This window comes from Seriola aureovittata, chromosome 7 (assembly GCF_021018895.1).
Source record: "Seriola aureovittata isolate HTS-2021-v1 ecotype China chromosome 7, ASM2101889v1, whole genome shotgun sequence".
In the NCBI taxonomy this organism is placed as follows: domain Eukaryota; kingdom Metazoa; phylum Chordata; class Actinopteri; order Carangiformes; family Carangidae; genus Seriola; species Seriola aureovittata.
In genome coordinates this window covers 5388690-5409565 of record NC_079370.1, presented here as the reverse complement: position 1 = coordinate 5409565, position 20876 = coordinate 5388690, and the positions used below count along the sequence as shown (strand labels likewise).

The 20876-nt window shown below is 44.6% G+C and overlaps 2 protein-coding genes across 3 annotated transcripts; one reads left to right on the top strand and one right to left on the bottom strand.

Moving 5' to 3' along the window:
• Positions 1-813: 813 nt before the first annotated feature.
• Positions 814-15093, bottom strand: LOC130172578 (immunoglobulin superfamily DCC subclass member 3-like). Its single transcript, XM_056381387.1, has 14 exons — positions 14862-15093; positions 9408-9713; positions 9150-9294; positions 8722-8852; positions 8496-8633; positions 8248-8406; positions 4253-4418; positions 3822-4072; positions 2724-2888; positions 2251-2439; positions 1833-1940; positions 1627-1750; positions 1312-1411; positions 814-932 (listed from the first exon to the last, which is right to left on the bottom strand). Exons 1-14 carry the CDS (start codon positions 14935-14937, stop codon positions 852-854), a joined length of 2139 nt encoding a protein of 712 aa, XP_056237362.1. The 5' UTR covers positions 14938-15093; the 3' UTR covers positions 814-851.
• Positions 15094-16161: 1068 nt separating this feature from the next.
• On the top strand, positions 16162-20811 carry polr3glb (RNA polymerase III subunit GL b). 2 transcript variants are annotated; one of them, XM_056381956.1, is made up of 8 exons: positions 16162-16352; positions 16854-17042; positions 17669-17798; positions 18201-18269; positions 18862-18918; positions 19708-19802; positions 19908-20027; positions 20161-20811. In XM_056381956.1, exons 2-8 carry the CDS (start codon positions 16929-16931, stop codon positions 20245-20247), a joined length of 672 nt encoding a protein of 223 aa, XP_056237931.1. In that variant the 5' UTR covers positions 16162-16352; positions 16854-16928; the 3' UTR covers positions 20248-20811. The 2 variants fall into 2 exon arrangements, with proteins under 2 accessions (XP_056237931.1, XP_056237929.1); XM_056381954.1 differs by having other exon boundaries at positions 16163-16338.
• Positions 20812-20876: the final 65 nt, after the last annotated feature.

Below are 20876 nucleotides of genomic sequence, written 5' to 3'. Positions count from 1 at the left end.
GGACGTCGGCATTGGTACAAAACAGGTAGAGAATGGTAAAGTGGCTCTGGAGGAGCCTTTTGGTTTGAGGTAGGTTAGCTTGACCAGCAGCAGGAGGCTAACGGTCGCCTGTGGTCCAGGCGTTTGGTGTCGAGCCCAAGGTAGCTCTCTTTGGAGGTGCAGAGTTTGGTGGAGGAGCCGGGGGGAGGGAGAGAGGGGGGGAGGGAGGGAGGGAGGAGAACAACCAGCTGACTGTGGGCCTCCTCTACATCCTGACCTGAGGTGAACTCTGTGAGACAAACAAACACTAAAAGGCTAAAGCAGAGCAGACGCCGGCCGACCAGACAAACATTTGGCTCTGGGCCTCAGAGGACCGACCCCCCAGGTCAGATACCTGCTCGGGGAGGCGGGGGTCAAATAAACCACAGTGATCCTCTGAGGACCCGGTTCTGGTCAGACCGGCAGAAGGCCTCATCGTCTCAAGAAACTCGGCACCGACGGTGACAAACTCAAAATGACCCAAACTGAAGAAAAAGGTTTTGGTTTTAACAGCAACCGTCCGGGACGCCACGGCGGCGACCTAGAACCTGATACCACATGGAAACCAGCCGCAGTCATGTGACCGGTGGTTTGTCTTTAAGATCCAATCAGGATGCAGCTTTGGTTTCAGTCTGCACTGGTCCCTGTGGTATCAGATTCATCATCATCATCTTCATCTCAATCATCTAATCTCACTCATTCATAAAGGCTGAAGTGGCTGTAAGGCTGTCAGGAGGAGAGGAGGAGGCGCCAGGCTGGAGTTCAGAGGAGGAGGAGGAGAGGAGGAGGAGGAGGAGGAGGAGGGAGGTGGGGGTAGTAGCAGTTATGGTGTTTTATCCAGTGCCTGTGCCGGGTCTGATGGGTGGAGCGGGTTCAACCATGACCATCACTGGAGGAGGGGTGGAGTCACATCTCTGTGGGCGGAGCAGACAGGTGAACTGTTAAACAACAATAATAATGACTGTGTTGGTCTGAAGCTGAACAATGACAGAACAGGAGCTGCTGTAACAGCTGGTACAGTCTGCTATACAACAGGTAAACAACACCTGTATCCATGGTAACAGTGCACCTCAGTGACAACAGAGGTGAAGACTAAAGAGACGATGACAGTCGACAGTACAACAGGTTCAGCAGCAGCAGGAATAATGTAGGTCGCCATGGAAACCAGGGTGAATGGAAGCAGGTGACGGGTCATAATCAAGAGACGTGTTAGAATCAGCTGTGTCACCGCAGTGTGTGTGTGTGTGTGTGTGTGTGTGTGTGTGTGTGTGTGTGTGTGTGTGAGAGTGTTACCTGGCTGAGCTCAATGTTCTCAGATGTGTGACCTTTGGGACCTCTGACACTATTGAGGGTGGGCGGAGCCTCCCAGCTCGCTGCTTTCCTGCAGAACAAACTGAACACAGAGCAAAGTGAGGATTATGATTATGATAATGATGATGATGATGATGACGATGACGACGATGATGACTACGACTACGACTATGATGATGACGATGATAATGATGACGATGATGATGATGACGATGACGACGATGACGACGATGATGACGACGATGATGACGACGACCACGACTATGATGATGATGATGATGAAGATGCAGGTCTTACCTGCGTCTGTATCCCAGCAGGATGAAGAGCAAACAGCAGAGGATGCAGGCGAGGCCGCTGTGAACACCGACCAGCAGAGTGGACATTGAACCGTCAGACTGGTCACAGTTACAGCTCGGACCAGCTGAGGGACACAGAGACAACAAGTCAGACTGGTTCCACTGGTTATAGTGGAGGGGTCAGAGGTCAGAGGTGAGAGGTCCTACCTGCTGCAGTGTTTCCTCCCTCTGCCAGAGACACCAGGCGGCGATTGGACGGACTGTCTCCGTTCCCGTTGAACGCCACCAGCTGGATCTCGTAGACTGCAGCTGGTTCTGCAGGAAGGAAACAGACTCACACTGAAACACCACGCTCTTATTCTGAAATATTTTACAGGATAACTTCAGTTTCAGATTTTAAAATCAGATAATCTATAATCAATACACAAACATGTAATAACTGGTTTATAATAAACTGTTACACTACTGTGTTTTGTATCTGTTCTTTACATATCATTACAGGAAGGGTTAGCTTAGCACAAAGACTGGAAGCAGAGGGAAAGTGTTAGCCTAGCTTAGCACAAAGATCGACAGCAGGGGGGATGTTCCCATTGAAATGTTGTACTGTCCCTTTAACTGCACTGACCCAGGTGGGAGATGGTGTGGGTGTTGATGTGTCCTGGGAAGGTCTCCTGCCCCTGGACATCTGGACTGGAAACCCCGCGGTACTCCAGTCTGAAGCCCTCCAGCTTCCCCGGCTTACTGGGCAGCTCCCAGTAAACCTGCATGGCCGTCTGGTTCAGGACTTTAGTGAAGAAGCTGGGAGAACTGGGAACTGTGGGACGGAGACAGAGACAGACTGGTTACTGTCGGTGTGTTTCACCGGCCCGAAGAATTCATCCCAACATCTTCTATTTTCAACCAAATTTAAACATCCTTCTTTTCCTTCACTAAACTTTTATTTTGAAGTATTTTATATGTGACCAGATGTGTTTGGACGTCTTTTCTAAAACCTGAAGAATATGACTTTTCACTTTGTATTGTCCAGTGAATTTTAAACTTGGACGGACGTCTTTTACAGGTATCTTTAAACGTCTGGTCCGTGACCGGACGCCGTACCTCCTCCCAGCGTGGTGGCGGTGATGGTGTCGGACTGCTGGCTGCCTCCCAGAGCAGAGTAGGCTTTCAGGTAGATGGAGTAGGTGGTGGCTGCTTCCAGGTTGTTGAACTCGTGTCTGAAGGTCGTTTTACTGACGGCCTCCTGCAGCTCTGCACTGTCCGGCTCTGAGGACACGCAGGTCACAGGTTAAAGGTTAAAGGTCACAGTCTTGGTTGTATTTTATTGATCAGTGCAGTGACCTGCTGCGCAAAGAACCAACTTTTCTCTCCAGCCAATCACAAACAAGCATCAGTCACTCTGTGATTGGTGTAAATCTCATTTGTCTGATTTAATCTCATCTCATCTCATTCAGAATCTAGTTTCTTGTCACTGTCTCATCCCGTCTCATCTCATCTACTCTGATTTTGTCATGTCCAGTGTTTTGTGTCTCACCCAATATTAATGTAATAATCTAATATCACCTTGTCTCATCTAATTAATCTGATCTCATCTCATTTCATGTTATCTTGTTTAATCTTGTCTCATCTAATCTAATTTCTTTAATTCTGTCTCATCTCAGATAATCTCATATCTTCTTTTGTCTAATCCCATTTGTTTGTTTTGGTTTATCTAATCTCATCACCTCTGGTCTAATCTGGTTTAAACCTCATTTCACTCCACATTTTATTTTGTCTAATCTCTCTCATCCTGCTAATCTGTCTTTTGTCTAATATCTCGTCTCATCTTGAGTTGTCTTGTCATCACTAATCTTGCCTCGTTTTATCTAATGCTGTTTCATCTTTAATCTCATTTGACCTTGTCTTTGATAAACTCACTTTGTCCAGTCTAATTTAAATATAATCTAAAATAATCTAATCTAATCTAATCTAATCTAATCTAATCTAATCTAATGTAATCTCTCAGATTAATTTTAATCTCGTTTTATCTTCAGTAATGTTACACCATCTCTGATAATCTCATTTTGTCTGATTTGGTTTTATCTAATCTAGTCTCATCTCGTCCCACTTCTTCTCATTTTTGTTCAGTGTAATCTCTTTGACTCTTCTCCTCTAATCTGATCTCGTTTAATCTCATTCAGTGTAATCTCAGTCTCTCACCCCCCAGTCGTCGTATGTGCAGCACATATCCAATGATCTGCTGGCTGACGTGCTCTGTGGGCTGTTCCCAGGTCAGCTGCAGGCTGCTGGAGCTGAGGGGCGTGGCCTGGAGGCCGACGGGGGCCTCGGGCAGCTCGGGCCCCTGGCTGATGGCGAGACGAGCGCTGGCCTGGTTTGTGCCGGCGCTGTTTTCGGCAATGCACTGATAGATGGCCTCGTCCTCCGGCGTGATCCGGGTGATGGCGAGCGTTCTGCAGGGGGAGACAAAGAGACATTTAGTAAGTATAAGATCCTTTTGGTTTAAGAAGAAACAGCTGTTCATTTCACTCTGCAGAACACAGCAGTTGCTGCTCGACCATGTGACTTTCAGTGGTTGAAGAAACAATCAAAAGAACCAGGTTCAGAAATCCTCACTTCCTTTAAGTTCTTACGTGTTTCCGTTGGTGAGTTTGACGTTGCCGCTGGGCGTCAGCAGTTTGCCGTTCTTCAGCCAGATGAGGTGAGGTTCAGGGACGCCGGACGCAGTGCAGCTGAAGACAGCGCTGCCCCCTGCTGGTCTGGAGACAGACTGAGGCCACTGCACGAACTCTGGAGGAGCTGCACAAAGACAGACGAGAACAGAGTATTGATATATACAGCGGTGTGTCATCATGAGGAAACGTGACCCGGAATTATGAAACACACGGTTTCATTAAGAATCAGTTTGTTCTTTTGTTCTGACTGTTTTCACTCGTTATTCCCTCAGTTTGACCTCTGACCTCTGTGAGGCTCTACAGCTCAGAAACCTGCTCCTCCATATTAGTTCCATGTCGTTCTTGAGAATCAGAGCTGAATTCGATCAATTGATACAAAATGAACCAGGAACAGTTTTGATTATTGATTAAACATTGTTTTCTTTTCTGTTTTCAGCTTCTTATTTGTGAAGAAGGATCTAAGGATCAAAGTGTCATCGGCAGAATGGCCTCTGACAGATTAGTTTTATATTATTTAGTCATTATTTTTGATCAACAGTGAGGTGGAGCTAAATTCAAATACTTTATATAACATTACTTCATATTTTTTAGTTTGTAGTTCTGTAGCTTTTCTCACACATAAGTAAGTAACTGCCTCACAGCGACACCTCAGTACTCCATCACATGTTACTTTCCACCAATGATAGAAGCAGCTGTAATAACTGTAGTACTGTCAGCAGACCAGCAGAGAGCAGCAGAGGTTCTCACACACACACACACGCACACACACACACACACACACACACTCACACTCACTGTGACTCAACTGAATCTGATTAGAATCTCATTATAACTTTAATGAAAGAAGACAAACTAACAGCTGATCTCACTGTTTCACTGTCAATAGAAAATATCTGATGTTTTTGAAATTTAATCTTCCAGCAGCAGTAAAAACTTTGGCCTCTGATATTTACATAGTTCTACGGATGATATTAAACACCTCGTTCAAACAAACTCCATTTAAATTTTCCTTCACAGTGACACTGTTGACTTTAAGAATCTCATCCTGCATTGATCAGCAGACATTTATTATCTCAGCTGCACATGTATGTTACATGTTTACTATTCATATTTATATATATTTAAAGAGTTACATGTTCATATCACATCTATGTTTACATGTTTATGTATTTATATGGTTATATGTTATATATATTAAGTTTCATATATACACTGTTGCTCATAAAGTTGGAATAAAATATTTTTTACCTTTTTCGATGATTGTGACAATGTGATTTATTCTTGACAGATAAAGTGTATATCTTCTCAAAACCTTTGTAGTCAATCTCTTCCAAAGATATCACAATGAAAATGAAACACAATTAAACTGAAAACAAATTTTTCCATTGATATAATATTGATAAGGTTATATATATATATATATATATATATATATATATATCTATGTTTACATGTTCATATATATTTATAAATCTATGTTGTATATTAAGTTTCATATATATATATATATATGTTCATATCACATCTTTGTTTACATGTTTATCTGAACATTTATTTGAATTCATTTACTCATGAAAACTCAAACGTGTGAACATGAACTTGAACTCATCTTTGTGCCTAAACTCCACTTTGACCTCTGACTCTCCCTCTGTCCTCCGTCAGACAGACAGGTGCTGTCTCGCCTCCACCCAGTCCGTCTCCACGGTGACAGAGACCACATATACATATGTGGTCTCCGTCACCTCAAATAACCCCCTGAAGCCCCGCCCTTACCCCTCTAAATGTTAAAGAGAGGGGGGGTCAGAGGTCAGAGGGGGGAGAGAGAGTGAGGGAGGGGGTGAATAGGAGCCATTTATCAATTCAAGAAGTGTGGTGGGGGGGTTCATTAATAGAGAAATAAAGTTGATTTGTGAAGAGAGACGACCTTTCACCTTTCACACACTCTGTAGCTTCAGCTACTTCAACACATCAAGTTCAAGAGCAAAACACACACACACACACACACACACACACACACACACACACACACACACACACACACACACATTCAGATTCGTCAGTTGTTCATGTGTGAAGCAGTTTCACTCAGTGAGGAGGAAGATGACGACGATGAAAGCTGACGGCTCCAGAGATTCAACATGTGAAGAATAAAGTTTCTAATAAAATTTAAGATTTGATATTTGAATGAAACTGTTTAGATGAAAATCACGGACTAATTAAAACTATCTGTGACTTTATTCTGTTGAACTGAAACATTTAAACGACTTCACACGTCATTCACCGTCAGTTTCACTGTTGCTAATATCATCAGTGACTCGTGTCTGTGTGACAGACGGAGTCTCAGTCTGAATAAAGTCCTCATTGTGAAGTGGGACTCTTCACATGCTAATCCATATTCTAATGAAGCTCTGAGTCTGGGAAACACACACACACACACACACACACACACACACATACAATGAGCCTGTGTGACCCCTAACCTCTGACCCCTCCCTAACACACTGAGCTGCAGCTGGGCCGAGCAGCAGACGAAACAAACGCACCCTGTGTTTGTTACTGAAAATAGGAGCCGATGAATCAATGAATCAGAAAATGAACTGATAGCATTCTGATAATTAATCAATGAAAACATCCAGTCTGAACCAAATGATCTGAGGGGGAGGAGTTGGGTCAGTCCTGGTCCTGGTCCTGGTCCTGGTCCCTCAGAAGAAAGAATAGCCTGAACTTGAGGAGGAGGAGGAGGAGGAAGGTCTTCATGTTTCACTGATCGAAACTAAAATTTATTCTTCTTTTTCTGTGATTTTAGTCTGTGTGTGAGTTGTGAGAAAGTGAGAGGTGGATGATGGATGATGGAGGAGGAGGAGGAGGAGGAGGAGGAGGAGGAGGAGGAGGAGGAGGAGGAGTAGATGAAGAAGTGTGAGGAAGAAACAGAGGAGGAGATAGAAAGCAAACAGAAGGAAGGAATGATGGAAGAAAAGTGAACAAAGAGAAACAGATGAAGGTGAACTGATGATGAAGGTGGAGGTGAGGAAACGAGGAGGAGGAGAGGGGGGAGAAGAGGGGGGAGGGGTCTGAGTCTGCAGGTCTGAGATTAAACCTGAACACATCCTGACCTCCTCCTCCACCTCTTCATCTCTGTATGCATCGCTCCCTCCTGCCTCCTGTGATGGAGGTCAGAGGTCAGAGGTGAGAGGTGCTGCTGATCCGTCTGAAGGTAAATGTTGTCTAAAGCTTTGTTCTTGCTTCTGAAGGTTCTAAAGGTTCTTCAGTGTTTGTAAATGTGATCAAAGGTTCTAAAATGTTCCTAAATATCTGTATGTTCCCCCTAAATGTTTATAAAGGTTCCTTAATGTTTATAAACGTCTCTAAAGGTTTATAAATGTCCCTAAATGTATGTAAAGGTTCTAAAGGTTCTTGTTTCCCAAGAAAATAATATAAAAGAAAAAGTATCAGAGCCACAGTCGGAGGCGACTCAACCCTGACGTTGTTGTTGTTGTTGTTGTTGTTGTGTTTTCATTGTGGCTGTGTCCAGTTTTCTTTGTTTCTTTGTCCTGACAGAAGCTGAACACCGCCCCCCCCCCACCCATCCCCCAACAACCACACACACATCTGATTTACAGAGAGGGTCAGAGGCCACAGGTCAGAGGTCGGGGTGAAGAGTCAGACAGCAGCAGCAACTGAGCTGAACTTGACATTCATGAGCAGAGACACACACACACACACACACACACACACACACACACACACACTGACAGACGACACCCGAGTTCAAGTTCAGCAAACAGTCTGAAAACAGAACGCTGACTGTTCACACAGTGAGGTCACAGACCTGAGACACGTCCTGTGATGTTGTTTTTGTTGTTGTTTTTGTTGTTGTTGTGTTGTTGTTTTTGTTGTTGTGTTGTTGTTTTTGTTGTTGTGTTGTTGTTGTTGTTGTGTATGAGTGTGGTCACCTTGTACTACGAGTCGTCCCAGTGCCGTCCTCCTGGACCTGCTTCCTGGTCTGTTTGCTGAACACACATAAACTCCTGAATGCTGCAGAGTCGCATCAGAGATCATCAGGTTCCCTGTTCCCAGAACCTGGATCCCTTCGACCCCGATGGACCGTCCGTCTGAGGGACAGAGACAGACAGGTGATCAGTACAGGTGAGCGGTACAGGTGAGCGGTACAGGTGATGGAGGTTTATGGTGGAGTCATTACCGAGGCGACTCCAGGACACGATGGGGCGAGGATTTCCTGTGGCGATGCACTCCAAGATGGCGGTCTGGTGGATGTTGATGGTGAGGTTCTGAGGACCGGACAGGATGGCGGGCTCCTGGTAGATCCTGGATCCTGCAACTGGACCCACAGAAACCAGAGAACATCAACAACACTGAGACAGAGACCTGAAGCTCTGCGGGTCTCTTTGCCCCAGGTTTGGTCTTACCGGTGACGGACAGCTGGGCCTCGTGGCTGTATCGAGTGTTAGCGATATTTGAGGCGACGCAGCGGAACAAACCGCCGTCTGTTCGCCGAACGCCGGTGATCTGCAGGACGCCGTTAGGAAGCAGAGTGTACCTGAACGACACAGAGATACACGTTAAATTCACATTATAGTCAGGGTCTGTTTACTGGCTATTCCAGAGCTTTCAACCATTTCTCATGGTCCTCATCAACACAACCTTATTAAGTATGCGAGTGCCTGTTAACATGTGACTGAAGTTCCATATTTAGGTCACGTGATGTCAACAGACCCATCTCCATCCTCTGATGAAGACCATGAGTTGTGGTTAAAACTCCAGAGGAGAAAAGTGTAGTAAGTTGTCCTTGAGTCACTATGTAAACATTGACTTCTTACACCTGACAGTGACATACCTGGGGTCCTCTGTGCTCAGGTGCTGTCGGTCTCTCTGCCAGGTGATGTTGGCCTCTGGGATTCCGTTTACCTGACAGGTGAGTCTGGCCACGCCCCCTTCATCCACAGCAACAGACTCTGGGTGAGACAGGAACTTAGGAAGGGCTAGGGGGGGAGAGGGAGGAGAGGGGGAGAGACTGGTCAATACATGATGCTCTATTTTTATGTTTGTTTGTTTATGTTTGTTTGTTTAGCCGCTGCAGGATGTTGACACTCACAGGCGAGCTGGACTCGGGCCTTGCGGCTGATCAACATGCCGTAGCGGTTCTGGACGGCGCAGTCATATTCTCCTGCGTCCGTCTCGTTGCTTTCTCGTCTCTTGGAGAAGTTTCTGATGAGCAGCGTGCCGTTACCAAGCACCGTCGCCTTGACACCGGTCGCCACGGGAACGCCGTTCTGCCTCCAGGTGATGGAAATGGGCCCCTCCCCCTCTACCTGACAGTCCAGCATCAGGGGGCGGTCCCTCACCGCAATGACGTCACTGGGCTCTTTGAGGAAGGCCAGCTCTGAGGCTCCGCCCACACCTGAGAGGAGGAGACAGGTGAGGGAGGAGCAGTTTGAGATGTGGAGGTTCAGGAAGTCCAAACGCCTGATCGACTTTAGATTATTGATTAAATATCAGATCAAACATTTAAAGGAGCTGGACCAGAACCTGGACCAGAACCTGAGCTAAGTCAGCTATGGTTCCTTATTTCTGGCTTTATTATTGGACCCGGTTCCTTTGCTGCCTTTCTTCCTCTGTGTTGTTGTTGTTGTTGTTGTTGTTGTTGTTGTTGTTTTTAATCATCATCATATGTTGAAATGTGAAAATGTGTCTGAGATGAAGAAACAGGAAATACTCACTGAGAGGATGGAGGTGATGATGATGATGATGGTGATGATGATGATGGCGGTGATGATGATGATGATGGTGATAATCAATAACACACATTATCACTTCACTGTTGATTAGAAACAAAAAAACAACAGATCAGATCTGATCAATGATGTATTGTCTTTTATCACTGGAGATACGAGGTTTCTTCAGAACATAAGAACACGATCCCTGAGGACTGGTACTGGATCGTGAACTGGGAGCTGAACTGGTCTCCCAGTCTGACTGAGCCTCAGGACATACCACAAAGAGGAGGGACAGCAAAGCATCATGGGAAAGCAGCAAAGAAGCAGCTGACTGACAGCTCTGTTAAAGAGCCCCACCCCCCCACACTCAGACTGAATGAGTCTGCAAACAGACGGGGAAGGGGGGGGGGGTCAGGTTCAGGTGACCTCTGACCTCTGAGAGTCTGTGGTGGAGCTGACGGGATCATTCATGAAAACATGATTAATAAAATATAATAATAAACTTTGGAGATCAGAAGAGTCGAAATGTGTTTCTCTCCTGAAGCTTCAGACTGAGAGAAATGATCTTTAGTCTCTGAGCAGCTTCATGAGGAAAGGAGCTTCACTGTTTCCTCTCTCATCTCCTTTAGGAAACACTGGAGCTTCCTTTACCGAAGGAAAGGAGACATGCCGTCCCACAATTCCTTGCTGCAGCAGCATTTAAAACCACAGCAGAGCCACATAAATGTAGAAACTCAGATCCATAAATATAGATCTATTCTCTTTAAATCAGTCAGGAGTCATCATGAAGAACAAGCTGATGGATTTAGACTTAATATCATCGCCATCAATAAATACTATAGTCTATATATTAATGATGTTTCACTAAATCTCCCTGTGTGTAACGACATAAACATGAACTTTCTCCATTTCACAAATGTACAGAAATGTACATTTGTGAAATTATTTATTATTTCACAACTTTCTCTGTTTGTATTTTCCTTCATGTTTTCTTATTTCAACATTTCAGTCCTGTTTGTTTCTGTGGTTAAAGGAGGATTTATCCTCCATGTGTTAGAAATAAAGTTAGTTTAAAAAATCCTCGTTGCAAGTTCAGTCAGATTCTTTTCCTGAGTCCTGATGAATTCTCCTTCACATCATCATCGAGAGTCAGAGAGGAGGTTATTTACACTTCTCCACCTCAGCCCAGGTCTCTCATCCTCCTCAGGTATGAGACAAGAGGCTAGAAAACACATCTCCAACGGCAACCACACACTCACACACACACACACACACACACACACACACACACACACACACACACACACACACACACAAGATCAGGATTTTGTGAGAGACCATGAAACAATGTTTAAGGGTTAGTGCAGATTCAACATCCTGTCAAAATAAAAGCTTTAGGACGTTAACACACTGAGACACTGAGACATCTCTCTGGTCAGTGAACGCATCGTCCTCCTCTTTTCAACTTGAACTTGGTCGAGGTGACTTTCCCAGGCTCCCCCACCCTCTCACCCCCTCCTCCCCCGATCACATCATTCAGACGACGATGTCACAGCCGACTCCCACCCCCCACCCCTGCCCTCCATCTTGTTCTGGTCCCAGCTGGTCTTTCAGAGGATGCTGTGGGAGGAGAAAATCAGACGACGGACGGCAGCAGGACTCCCCGTGACGTCTGAACCCCCAGATCCCCCAAAAACCTCCCCCAGACCCTCAACCTTCTTTAGTATGAATGACAACAATAATGACAACAAAAGTCTGAATCCAGACACAACAGACCCCCCCCCCCCCCCCCCCCCCCCCCCCCCCCCCCAAATCCCTAAAAACACCAAAACCACCAAACACCAGACCCCTCACTCTGCAGCTGCTCCGGTTTCACTCTGATGTTTTGTTCTGTTGTGATGAAGCTGCTCATCTGTCCCTTTATCTGTTCAGCTCAGTTTCAAGTCCAAGTCCAAGTCCAAGTTCAAGTCCAAGTTCACCTCTGTAGGAACAAAGGACTCTGAACCATAAAGTTCTTGAACCATTTCTCACTCAGCTCAAAACACAAACTTATTTTGAAGCTGGTTTTCAGCTCTGATCCAGATTCCGAGACCGGAGGACTGAGACTTCCTCTACGAGCATCGAGAGAAAGAAATAAACCTGATTCATCTGCAGATGAATCGTCACAGACCTTCACCTCCAGAACCATCCAAGCCAACCAAGCTGGTCTGATTCAGGCCGAAACCACCGAAGTCTGAACTGACCCAGACGTGGACCAAAGCCCGGTCACATGGAGCCTCGGTCTCCGGCTCTGACACTGAGCCACAGTCACACAAACTCAGATTATTTTTACAGGACGAAATATCCGAGACATCAGGACCAGATCTGGATCACATCACTCTCCTGATACAGAACTGGTTTTACAAAAAACTTCCCAGGAAGCCAAAACCAACATGTTCAGTGACTTGGGATGAACCCGAGACCAGAACCATCTGACTACAGTCTGACTCCGGGGGCCAACACTGGGCCGCAACTGCTTCTCAGTCCAAAACTGAACCAACAACTGCAGAACCCAGAGCTCCACCAGCCAAGTGTCACAACATGCACCAGACTTCAGGGAAAAAATATCTATATCCAAATATATCATAGTAGATGATATATTTGGATATAGGTTCGGTGCAAATCGGTTCAGGACTTTTTGTGGGATCCTGCTGACAAACAAACAAACAAACAAACAAACAAACAAACAAACAAACAAACAAACAAACAAACAAACAGACAGATGTGTGAAAACACGACCTCCCTGGTGGAGGTAAAACTCTCTGTCAGAGCCAAGACACAGTTTATTCTCTGGTGCCAGACCTCAGCCGAGTGTGCCGACATTCAGCCAGAATCAGCCTAATCAACACTAAGGAACCTGAACTGAACTGAACCTGGTCGGATCCAGTCTGCAACTGTCCTGACTGGACTCAAAAAGATTTTCTCAGCAGGAAACGTCTCAGTCCATTTTCCTGAATTCACTGACTCTGCTAACACTGGTCTAACTGGGACCCAGTCCTGGTTCTGCTGGAGGAAGTTGGTCTGACAGGGCGGCCTGCAGCTGGTTACAGCTCTCTGACTGTTCTTATGTAGAAACAGGCTGAAAACCCGTACTTGCAGGTACACCTGGACCCGAACCCTGGTGCGGGTGTACAGGACGCCTCTGTGTGAACTCACTGAATCTGATTCAGATGCTGATGATTTTAACTGTTTCTAGGAAACTGTTGGGACTGTTTGAGTCTGTAGAGACCTGAGGACACAAGGACTCAAGGACTCAAGGACACAAGGACTCAAGGACACAAGAACACAAAGACTCGAGGACAGAGTTCATGTCTCAGAGTCCGTCTGATCAGCTGACGATGAATCACTGTTTGCTGTGAGAACCGCTTCAGACTGCAGGTTCAGGATTAAACCACACGCCTCCCATCTGGGTCCTCATTATATATAAAAGGGGGATGGGTTGATTTAAAACACTGGAGCAGACAGTCCACCCCCCTCCTCACCCCCCCTCCTCACCCCGACCTGCCCTCCAAATCCCTAAAATCCCCCCTCGGCCCCTAAAGGTCATGAGAGTCTCAGTTCAGGTTCAGCAGCCCTCCCTCTCTCTCTGTGGCGTATTGTCGCACGCCCAACACTGACCGTGAACGTGGTCCCATGGCAGCACCCACCCCCCACCCGAACACAGAGCCACCCCCCACCCCCCACAGATGACAAACAGCAGTAAATCCTTCATCAGAAAACACACACACACACACCCACACCCACACACACACACACACAGCTGCTTTAATTGTTTAATTGGATCCAGCTAATTAACCATCAGAATCTGTCATGTTCACTTCAGGTGCAGTCTTATAAGTTTAAAGGTTTCTGAAACGATGACTCACTTCATGTAACAGGCTCTGACTCTGAGTCTGTTCATAAACCAAACTAATTATTATAAATGATCAATAATCAAAATAATCATTTGCTCTACACTGATGAGTGATTTCAGCTCCCAGAATGCTTTGGCTGTGACTTTCAGTCATGATGACACACAGAAATGAGCAGAAAATGAACCTGAAAGACTCTGATCCTGCATCAGGATCCTGCTCTCTGCTCTTCAGAGAAACCAGGTGTATTAACCTGCAGGTAACCATAGCAACAGCACTGATGCTGTAGTGGCTTCTTCTGACCTCAGTCTGAAGCCTCAAACAGACTTGAGGACAAACAAACAAACAAATGAAGAGGGTTTTCATCAAGTTCAAGAGCAGAGCACACACACAGACACACAGACACACACACACACACACACACACACAGACACACACACACACACACACACACACAGTCTGTCTGCTGTATGAAAATGAGGCTGATGAATATGGAGTGTGTGTGACTTTCTGTGTCTGCTTCTTCAGACACATTTTACAATTAAAACTACTTTTATTTCATTATCAACATTATTAATTATTATTATTATTATTATGATCAGTCTTAAATATTGAAAAGCTGAATAAAGAAAATGAATCTGTTTCAATCATTAAATATTTTAGTTTTTTCTTCCAACTGAACTAAATCAATAAACTAAATGAAACTAAACTCAGACACATGTAGAAGATTAAAGCAGATCAATAACAAGCAGCTGATCAACCTCTTCATCTTTAACAAACATTAAAACATCTGAATCCTACACCGACTGAAAACAGACTCTGTGTTACTGACATTATTTGAATCTGACCTGAGTTCAGCTGTGAAGTATGATGTCACCTCTCAGGTGCGACCTGAACCTGCTCCTTCATAATAAAATCATAACAATAATAAATATATCAGACCTGAGCAGCACAGCAGCAGCAGCATCATCATCGTCATCGTCATCGTCATGGTCGTCCAGCTCCTCGTCATCTTCATGTTTCACTTCAGTTTAAATCCAGATCATCAGAAACACAAAGGTCCAGCAGCTCATACAGGAAACGTCAAAATAAAAATAACTGATCCTCTTCTTCTCTTTTTTCTTCTCTTCTTTTCTTCTCTTTTCTCTTCTTCTTGATTTAAACCCTGTTAGATATGAACTCTGTGAGGACGAAGGCAGAGACACATCAGAGCTCAGAGATCCTGCTGAGCCTCCTGAAGACCTGATTCAAACTGACCCCACACTGATGGATGGCAGGGGTGGGGCCTGAGGAGGAGGGGCGGGGCCTGAGGACCCACAGGGACTGAGGGGGACCCTGAGGTGAAGTGAGGAAGGGGGGAGGGAGGAGGTCACTGCTGAGGTCAACGTGGAGCTGAGTACCACAATGAGAGGAAGGAAGGAAGGAAGGAAGGAAGGAAAAAAAGAAAGAAAGAAGGGAGAAAGGAAGGACAGAGAAAAGAGGAAGGAAGGAAGGAATGAAGGAAGGAAGGAAGAAAGGAAGGAAGGAAGGAAGGAAGGAAGGAAGGAAAGCTGAAATGTGAAAATATAATGAAAGGACAAGGAAATGACAGGAGTAGGAAAGAGAGAAGAAATTAAGCAAAGGATGAAAAGATGGATGAGGAAAAGAAAGAGAGAAGGATGGAGAGAAGAAATAAAAGTAGAGAGGAAGAGTGAAGGAAATGAAAGAAGGATGAAAGGATGGAGGGATGATGTGGACAAGAACCGAAGAAAGAAAGAAAGAAAGAAAATAAGGAAATGAAGGGATGAAGGATGGAAGAAGGAGGAAGGTCTGAAAATGTAAAATGATGAATGTTTTACATGACGTGTGGTGGAAGAACTCCAGAGAATATTTCAACATGAATCAATTGTTCAATTATTTTATTGATTAACTGATTGATTATCTGGTTTGTAAATTCAGAAAATAGTGAGAAATGTCGTCACAGTTAAAACTGACACATCACAATGACGTCAGTATAATAAAATAAAATATTAAAATAAAATCAACAAATCTTAAGAAATGTTTGTTTTTTTATTAACTTGACTTCATCAGCTATCAAAGTTCTCACCCACTGATTTCCTATCAATACACTCATTGATCAACGGACTGATCAATGTTCTCAGCTCAGTTGACGGTCAACAGTCAGAGCTAAAGAACAGTGTGTAACAGCCTCTCTGAACAGCAGGTGGCGGTGGCGGGTAGAAACTAATCATTACAGAAAAAGAAGACGAAGAAGAAGAGGAGGAAGAAGAAGAAGAAAAGGAAGAGAAAGAAGAAGCGCGGAGGTGGATGTAAACAAAGATGTTGTATTGTCTGCAGGATGCTCCGCTGAGCAGAGAACTCAGTGTCCGTCTGATGAGGAGATGAACCACGTTTATCAGCAGGAAAACACAGACTGAAGGTGACACACGGCCGGTAAACATGCTAACTGCACTGCTGCTAACACAGCAGCTAACGGTGCTAATACAGCTAACGATGCTAACAGCTGTGAGCAGCGTCAGTAGCTGTAACGCTGGTTACGTACCGTGACCCCAGATTCTCTGCACCAGTTTGTTCCGAGTCAGTTTAACATAATATGGAATATAGAATAGAATATATTGGATTGTTTATTTATTTTAAAGCTGATTCTGATTGTAACAAAAGGTGAAATCAATAAAAAATAAACTGGAGATCAATAACTGAGGTGTGTGATGTCTGAGCAGGAGTTTGTTTCAAGTTTTTCAGATTCATGAAGATTAAAGTTAAACAGGAAACCACTGTGTGTGTGTGTGTGTGTGTGTGTGTGTGTGTGTGTGTGTGTGTGCGTGTGTGTGTGCGTGTGCGCGAGCACTGCTGAGGTTTCACGTTCTTGTGCTGAAGATCATGTTCACCTCTGTTGGACAATAAAGTTCTATTCTATTGTTTTGGTTCTGTCAGGATCCAGACTCACCTCCAACCGGTCTGATCCAGTCTGTCCCGGTCTGATCTGGTCTGGTCTGAGGAGCAGCAGTGATGGCGGGTCGTGGTCGAGGTCGGAGGACGATGAGTTTCAGTGTGGATGCTGTCGGCATCAGCAGAGGAGACAGTTTACCTCCATCCATGCAGCAGCCGACACCTGCCTTCCCTGTAAGACCCTCAGAGTCCAGACCCTTAGAGTCCAGACCCTTAGAGTCCAGACCCCTCAGAGTCCAGACCCCTCAGAGTCCAGACCCCTCAGAGTCCAGACCCTCAGAGTCCAGACCCCTCAGAGTCCGGACCCCCTTCAGACCTGAACCTCCTCACAGAACTGTTCTGGAAATTTAACGTGTTGGTCTCATGTAAACACAGAGCGACCTGTAACTCTCCTCAGAGTCCTGAATTAGTCAGACCTGAACCACATATTGATCTGGTTCAGTGACCTCTCTTCCTGATGATGTCATCATCTCTGATGTCCCTCCACAGTAAAGCTCCAGAGAAACAGAGGCTGTAGAACTTCATAGAGAATCCTCCTGATTTTAAGGTTTCTTCAGTATCATTGTGATCCAGTGAGAGTCGTCTGAACATCATGATACACTGCAGACAGCTGATCACAGCTGATCACAGCTGATCAGCTGCTGTTAATGGGACAGTCTGACTGAATGTGATACAGCATAAAGAACAGGGCTTTAAATACTGATGGATCCAGCAGTGTTACATGTCATTAGATGATTGGATGTTTCTGACAGCAGTGCATTCTGGGACTTCTAGTTGACTGTGTGTGTGTTGTTTTCCAGGTGATGGAGCAGAAGCCCCTCCCCCTGGCAGTTGGGGAGGAGGCGGAGTATCTGTTAGCTCTCAAACAGGAGTTCAGAGGAGCCATGAAGAGTCTGCCCTGCTTCATCCAACCAGTTGCTGCACACAGAGGTCAGAGGTCACAGCACACACACCCTCTGCTTTCTGTACTTGTGAGGACCTTCAGCTGGAATAATGTTTTCTCTAGTTCCCGAACCTAAACCTGATTCTAATCTGAACCTTAAAACCAGGTCTGAACCCTCACACTGGACTTCTCATGACGCTGGTTTAAACTAGAACTGGTCCTCACAAAGACAGAAAGACAAACTCACAGGCTCACACACACAGAACAACACATCACATCGATAATCAATACTTTGCCTTTCACTTAGGCATAAATAAACATGATGTATGAAATGTAAACAACAATCAGCTGACAGCAGGTCCTGGATCAGCTGATCAATAAACATCAGCAATAATCTCCTGAACATTAGTTTTATTGTGCTGAAGGTCTTGTCTGTGTTTCCTGTCCAGATGTGGAGAGGTACTCTGATAAGTATCACAGCAACGAGCAGACAGACGGTCTGCTGGACTGGACTCCAGGTGAGACATCAATCTGATCAATACACACCTGTTATCGATTGATTGGTCCTTTAACAGGGACAGTCAGTGCCGGACGACTCCATCATGACTCTGTCCTCCTGGAAGAGAATCACACTAAGTGTCGTCATGACGATCAGGAGCTGAGGGTCAGTTCAGACGGAGGAGAAGCAGCTGCAGCATCAGGACGATTTAGAAAATACTGGTTCCAGCTGCAGGAACATCTGGAAGAAAAACATCTGGAAGAGAAACTCAGCTGCAGTCTGTCATAGTCTGATCTGTTGCTACAAAATAAAAGATGTTCTTCTACTGTTTAATATTAATGCATTTCATATATAACAAACATGTATGAATTGTTCTTTTTAGTCTTTGACTCTTTGTAACTTGTTCTTCGCTGGTTTTAATCAGTTTTTACTTTTTCTGCTTCATTTGTATCAGTGTGTATCATTAGTAGTAGTGTGTACCTACAGTGTGTATCATTAATAGTAGTGTGTACCTACAGTGTGTATCATTAGTAGTAGTGTGTACCTACAGTGTGTATCAGTAGTAGTGTGTTTACCATGAACTGCTCTCTGATGTTCTGTTGTGGTTTCAGACTGGAAGAGATTCCCCAGAGAGCTCCGAGTCCACGTCAGGAAACCTCGCAGAGACGGTCAGTACACACAGTACTGTAAACACACACATACAGTACTGTAAACACACACACACAGTACTGTAAACACACATAGTACTCTAAATACATGCAGTATTATAAACACAAGCAGTACTCTAAATACACTCTGGGTCAGTGCTGCAGTACTACATGTTTAAATTGTTGTTTTCATAATCTGGATAAAAATAAAGATTTATGTTAAATCGTTTCTTCTCAGCTGTTCTGTTTTTCCAATATATTGATGAATATATTGATAGAAATCCAACATGTCCGAAGTCATTCGACACAGAAGACTAAGGTCCTGGACCTGTTCCATCGTTCACCAACACGTGTCAACCCAGCACCAGAAAGACATCACATTTTGGTTGGAAATAAAAGTCCATTAGCGAGTTAACACAGTGACGTTTATCAGACGTCGGGTTTTGCTCACGATCAGAACGTCAGTATTTTATTTGTCAACATGTCGTGAAACGTTTCGAAGACGCTGGTTTCGGTTCCTGATCAAGTTAAAACCAACAAAACGTCAGTCAGCTGTCGTCCAAGTGACATGGGTGTTAGTCGTTGTCCTTTTGGTCACCTGACGTCACAAACTCCATTCAACCACATATTAACGTCTCATGTTGGTGTACAGCTGCATGCTGGGAAAACGGAGACGAACTGTTCATGTCTGACTCTGGTTTTGATTTTCTCTGTCACAGCTGTTTTGATGGTCAGGTAGACAGATGTTCTCCTGATGGATGAATGACTGATGAATGGATGAATGATGACTGACTGTCTCTGTCTCCTCAGGCGTCTCGGTGGCGGTCAGTCGCTCTGACAGAGTTCAGCCTGGTCTGAAGAAGAAACAAGTCAAAGAGAAAGAGGAAGTTCTGCTCAATCTGGAGGTGAAGAAGCATGAATTATATTAAATCATATTATACATAATTAACTGGCTCAAAGTTTCAGCTGCTGTTCCACCTTAACAATCATTTCCACCTTAACTGCGTCAGACTCTGGAGAAAAAGGAGGAGCAGCAGAGTTCAGATGAAGAGGAGGGAGAAGAGAAGAAGAAACAGGAGGAAGAGGAGGCTGAGGGAGAGGAGGAGTACGATGAGGAAGAGTTTGAGGAGGTGAGAAAAAAAAAACAATATTAGTGTTTAATTAATCAATGTAAAATAATTAAGATTCTCTCAAGATTATTGTTAGTTATTGATCTTCAGCCTGTTGGACTTAGTGTTTTCTGTCCCCGCTCCTCGTCTGCAGGAGACGGACTACATCATGTCGTACTTCGATAACGGAGAGGAGTTCGGAGGAGACAGTGACGACAACATGGACGAGGCTATTTACTGAGACACACACACACACACACTCCCTCTCTTTTTTATTATGCAGTGTTTAATAACTGTTTACTGCAGGTGAGACCAGGTGGTCTGTGTCCACGGTCCCTGCAGACGAACCGTCCAGCAGCTGTTTGACATTTGGTTTTAAAGACTTTTATAGTGAAGGTGGAGTCTGTTTCCTGTGGTGGCGTTGAACCTGCACTGATGTACCTGTGCTCTGCTGATGAGTTTTTAACCTTTTGTACCAGAGTTTTATTGTTCTGAACTTGTTCTGTTTGGCTGTTGGACAAATAAACGGCAGCTACACGAGGAGTTAAACAGGTTTATAAAGACCTGATGTATGAACTGATCCAGACTGTAGAGGACTGAAGTGGCCTGCAGGTGGCGCAGCTGTGAGAGTTTAACCCACAGAAGAAAACCACATTCAGATCCAGGAGACAATAAACAGACTGGTAATTAAACACAGCAGCTGATCAATCAAGCAATCGATAAAAGAATCTCTTAAGATGCTGCATTTGTGGAAGATGTTTTCATATGTTGTAGAGAATCATTTCTATTAAATGTTAAAACATGACTTTGGTGAATTTACTCTTGAATGTGAATCATCTGGTTTATAAGAGTTTAGAAATGTTCCTTTAT

What these genes read in the sequence shown, in the direction of transcription:
- LOC130172578 (XM_056381387.1), bottom strand. Translation starts at nt 14,937, where the DNA reads ATGAAGATGACGAGGAGCTGGACGACCATGACGATGACGATGACGATG. An exon ending in GGGACGACTCGTAGTACAAG is followed by an intron (nt 4,419 to 8,247) that starts GTGACCACACTC and finishes GTCTTTGTGCAG; the next exon opens with CTCCTCCAGAGTTCGTGCAG. An exon ending in GCACATACGACGACTGGGGG is followed by an intron (nt 2,889 to 3,821) that starts GTGAGAGACTGA and finishes GCGTGTCCTCAG; the next exon opens with AGCCGGACAGTGCAGAGCTG.
- polr3glb (XM_056381956.1), top strand. Translation starts at nt 16,929, where the DNA reads ATGGCGGGTCGTGGTCGAGGTCGGAGGACGATGAGTTTCAGTGTGGAT. An exon ending in AGCCGACACCTGCCTTCCCT is followed by an intron (nt 17,043 to 17,668) that starts GTAAGACCCTCA and finishes GTTGTTTTCCAG; the next exon opens with GTGATGGAGCAGAAGCCCCT. An exon ending in CAGGAAACCTCGCAGAGACG is followed by an intron (nt 18,919 to 19,707) that starts GTCAGTACACAC and finishes CTGTCTCCTCAG; the next exon opens with GCGTCTCGGTGGCGGTCAGT.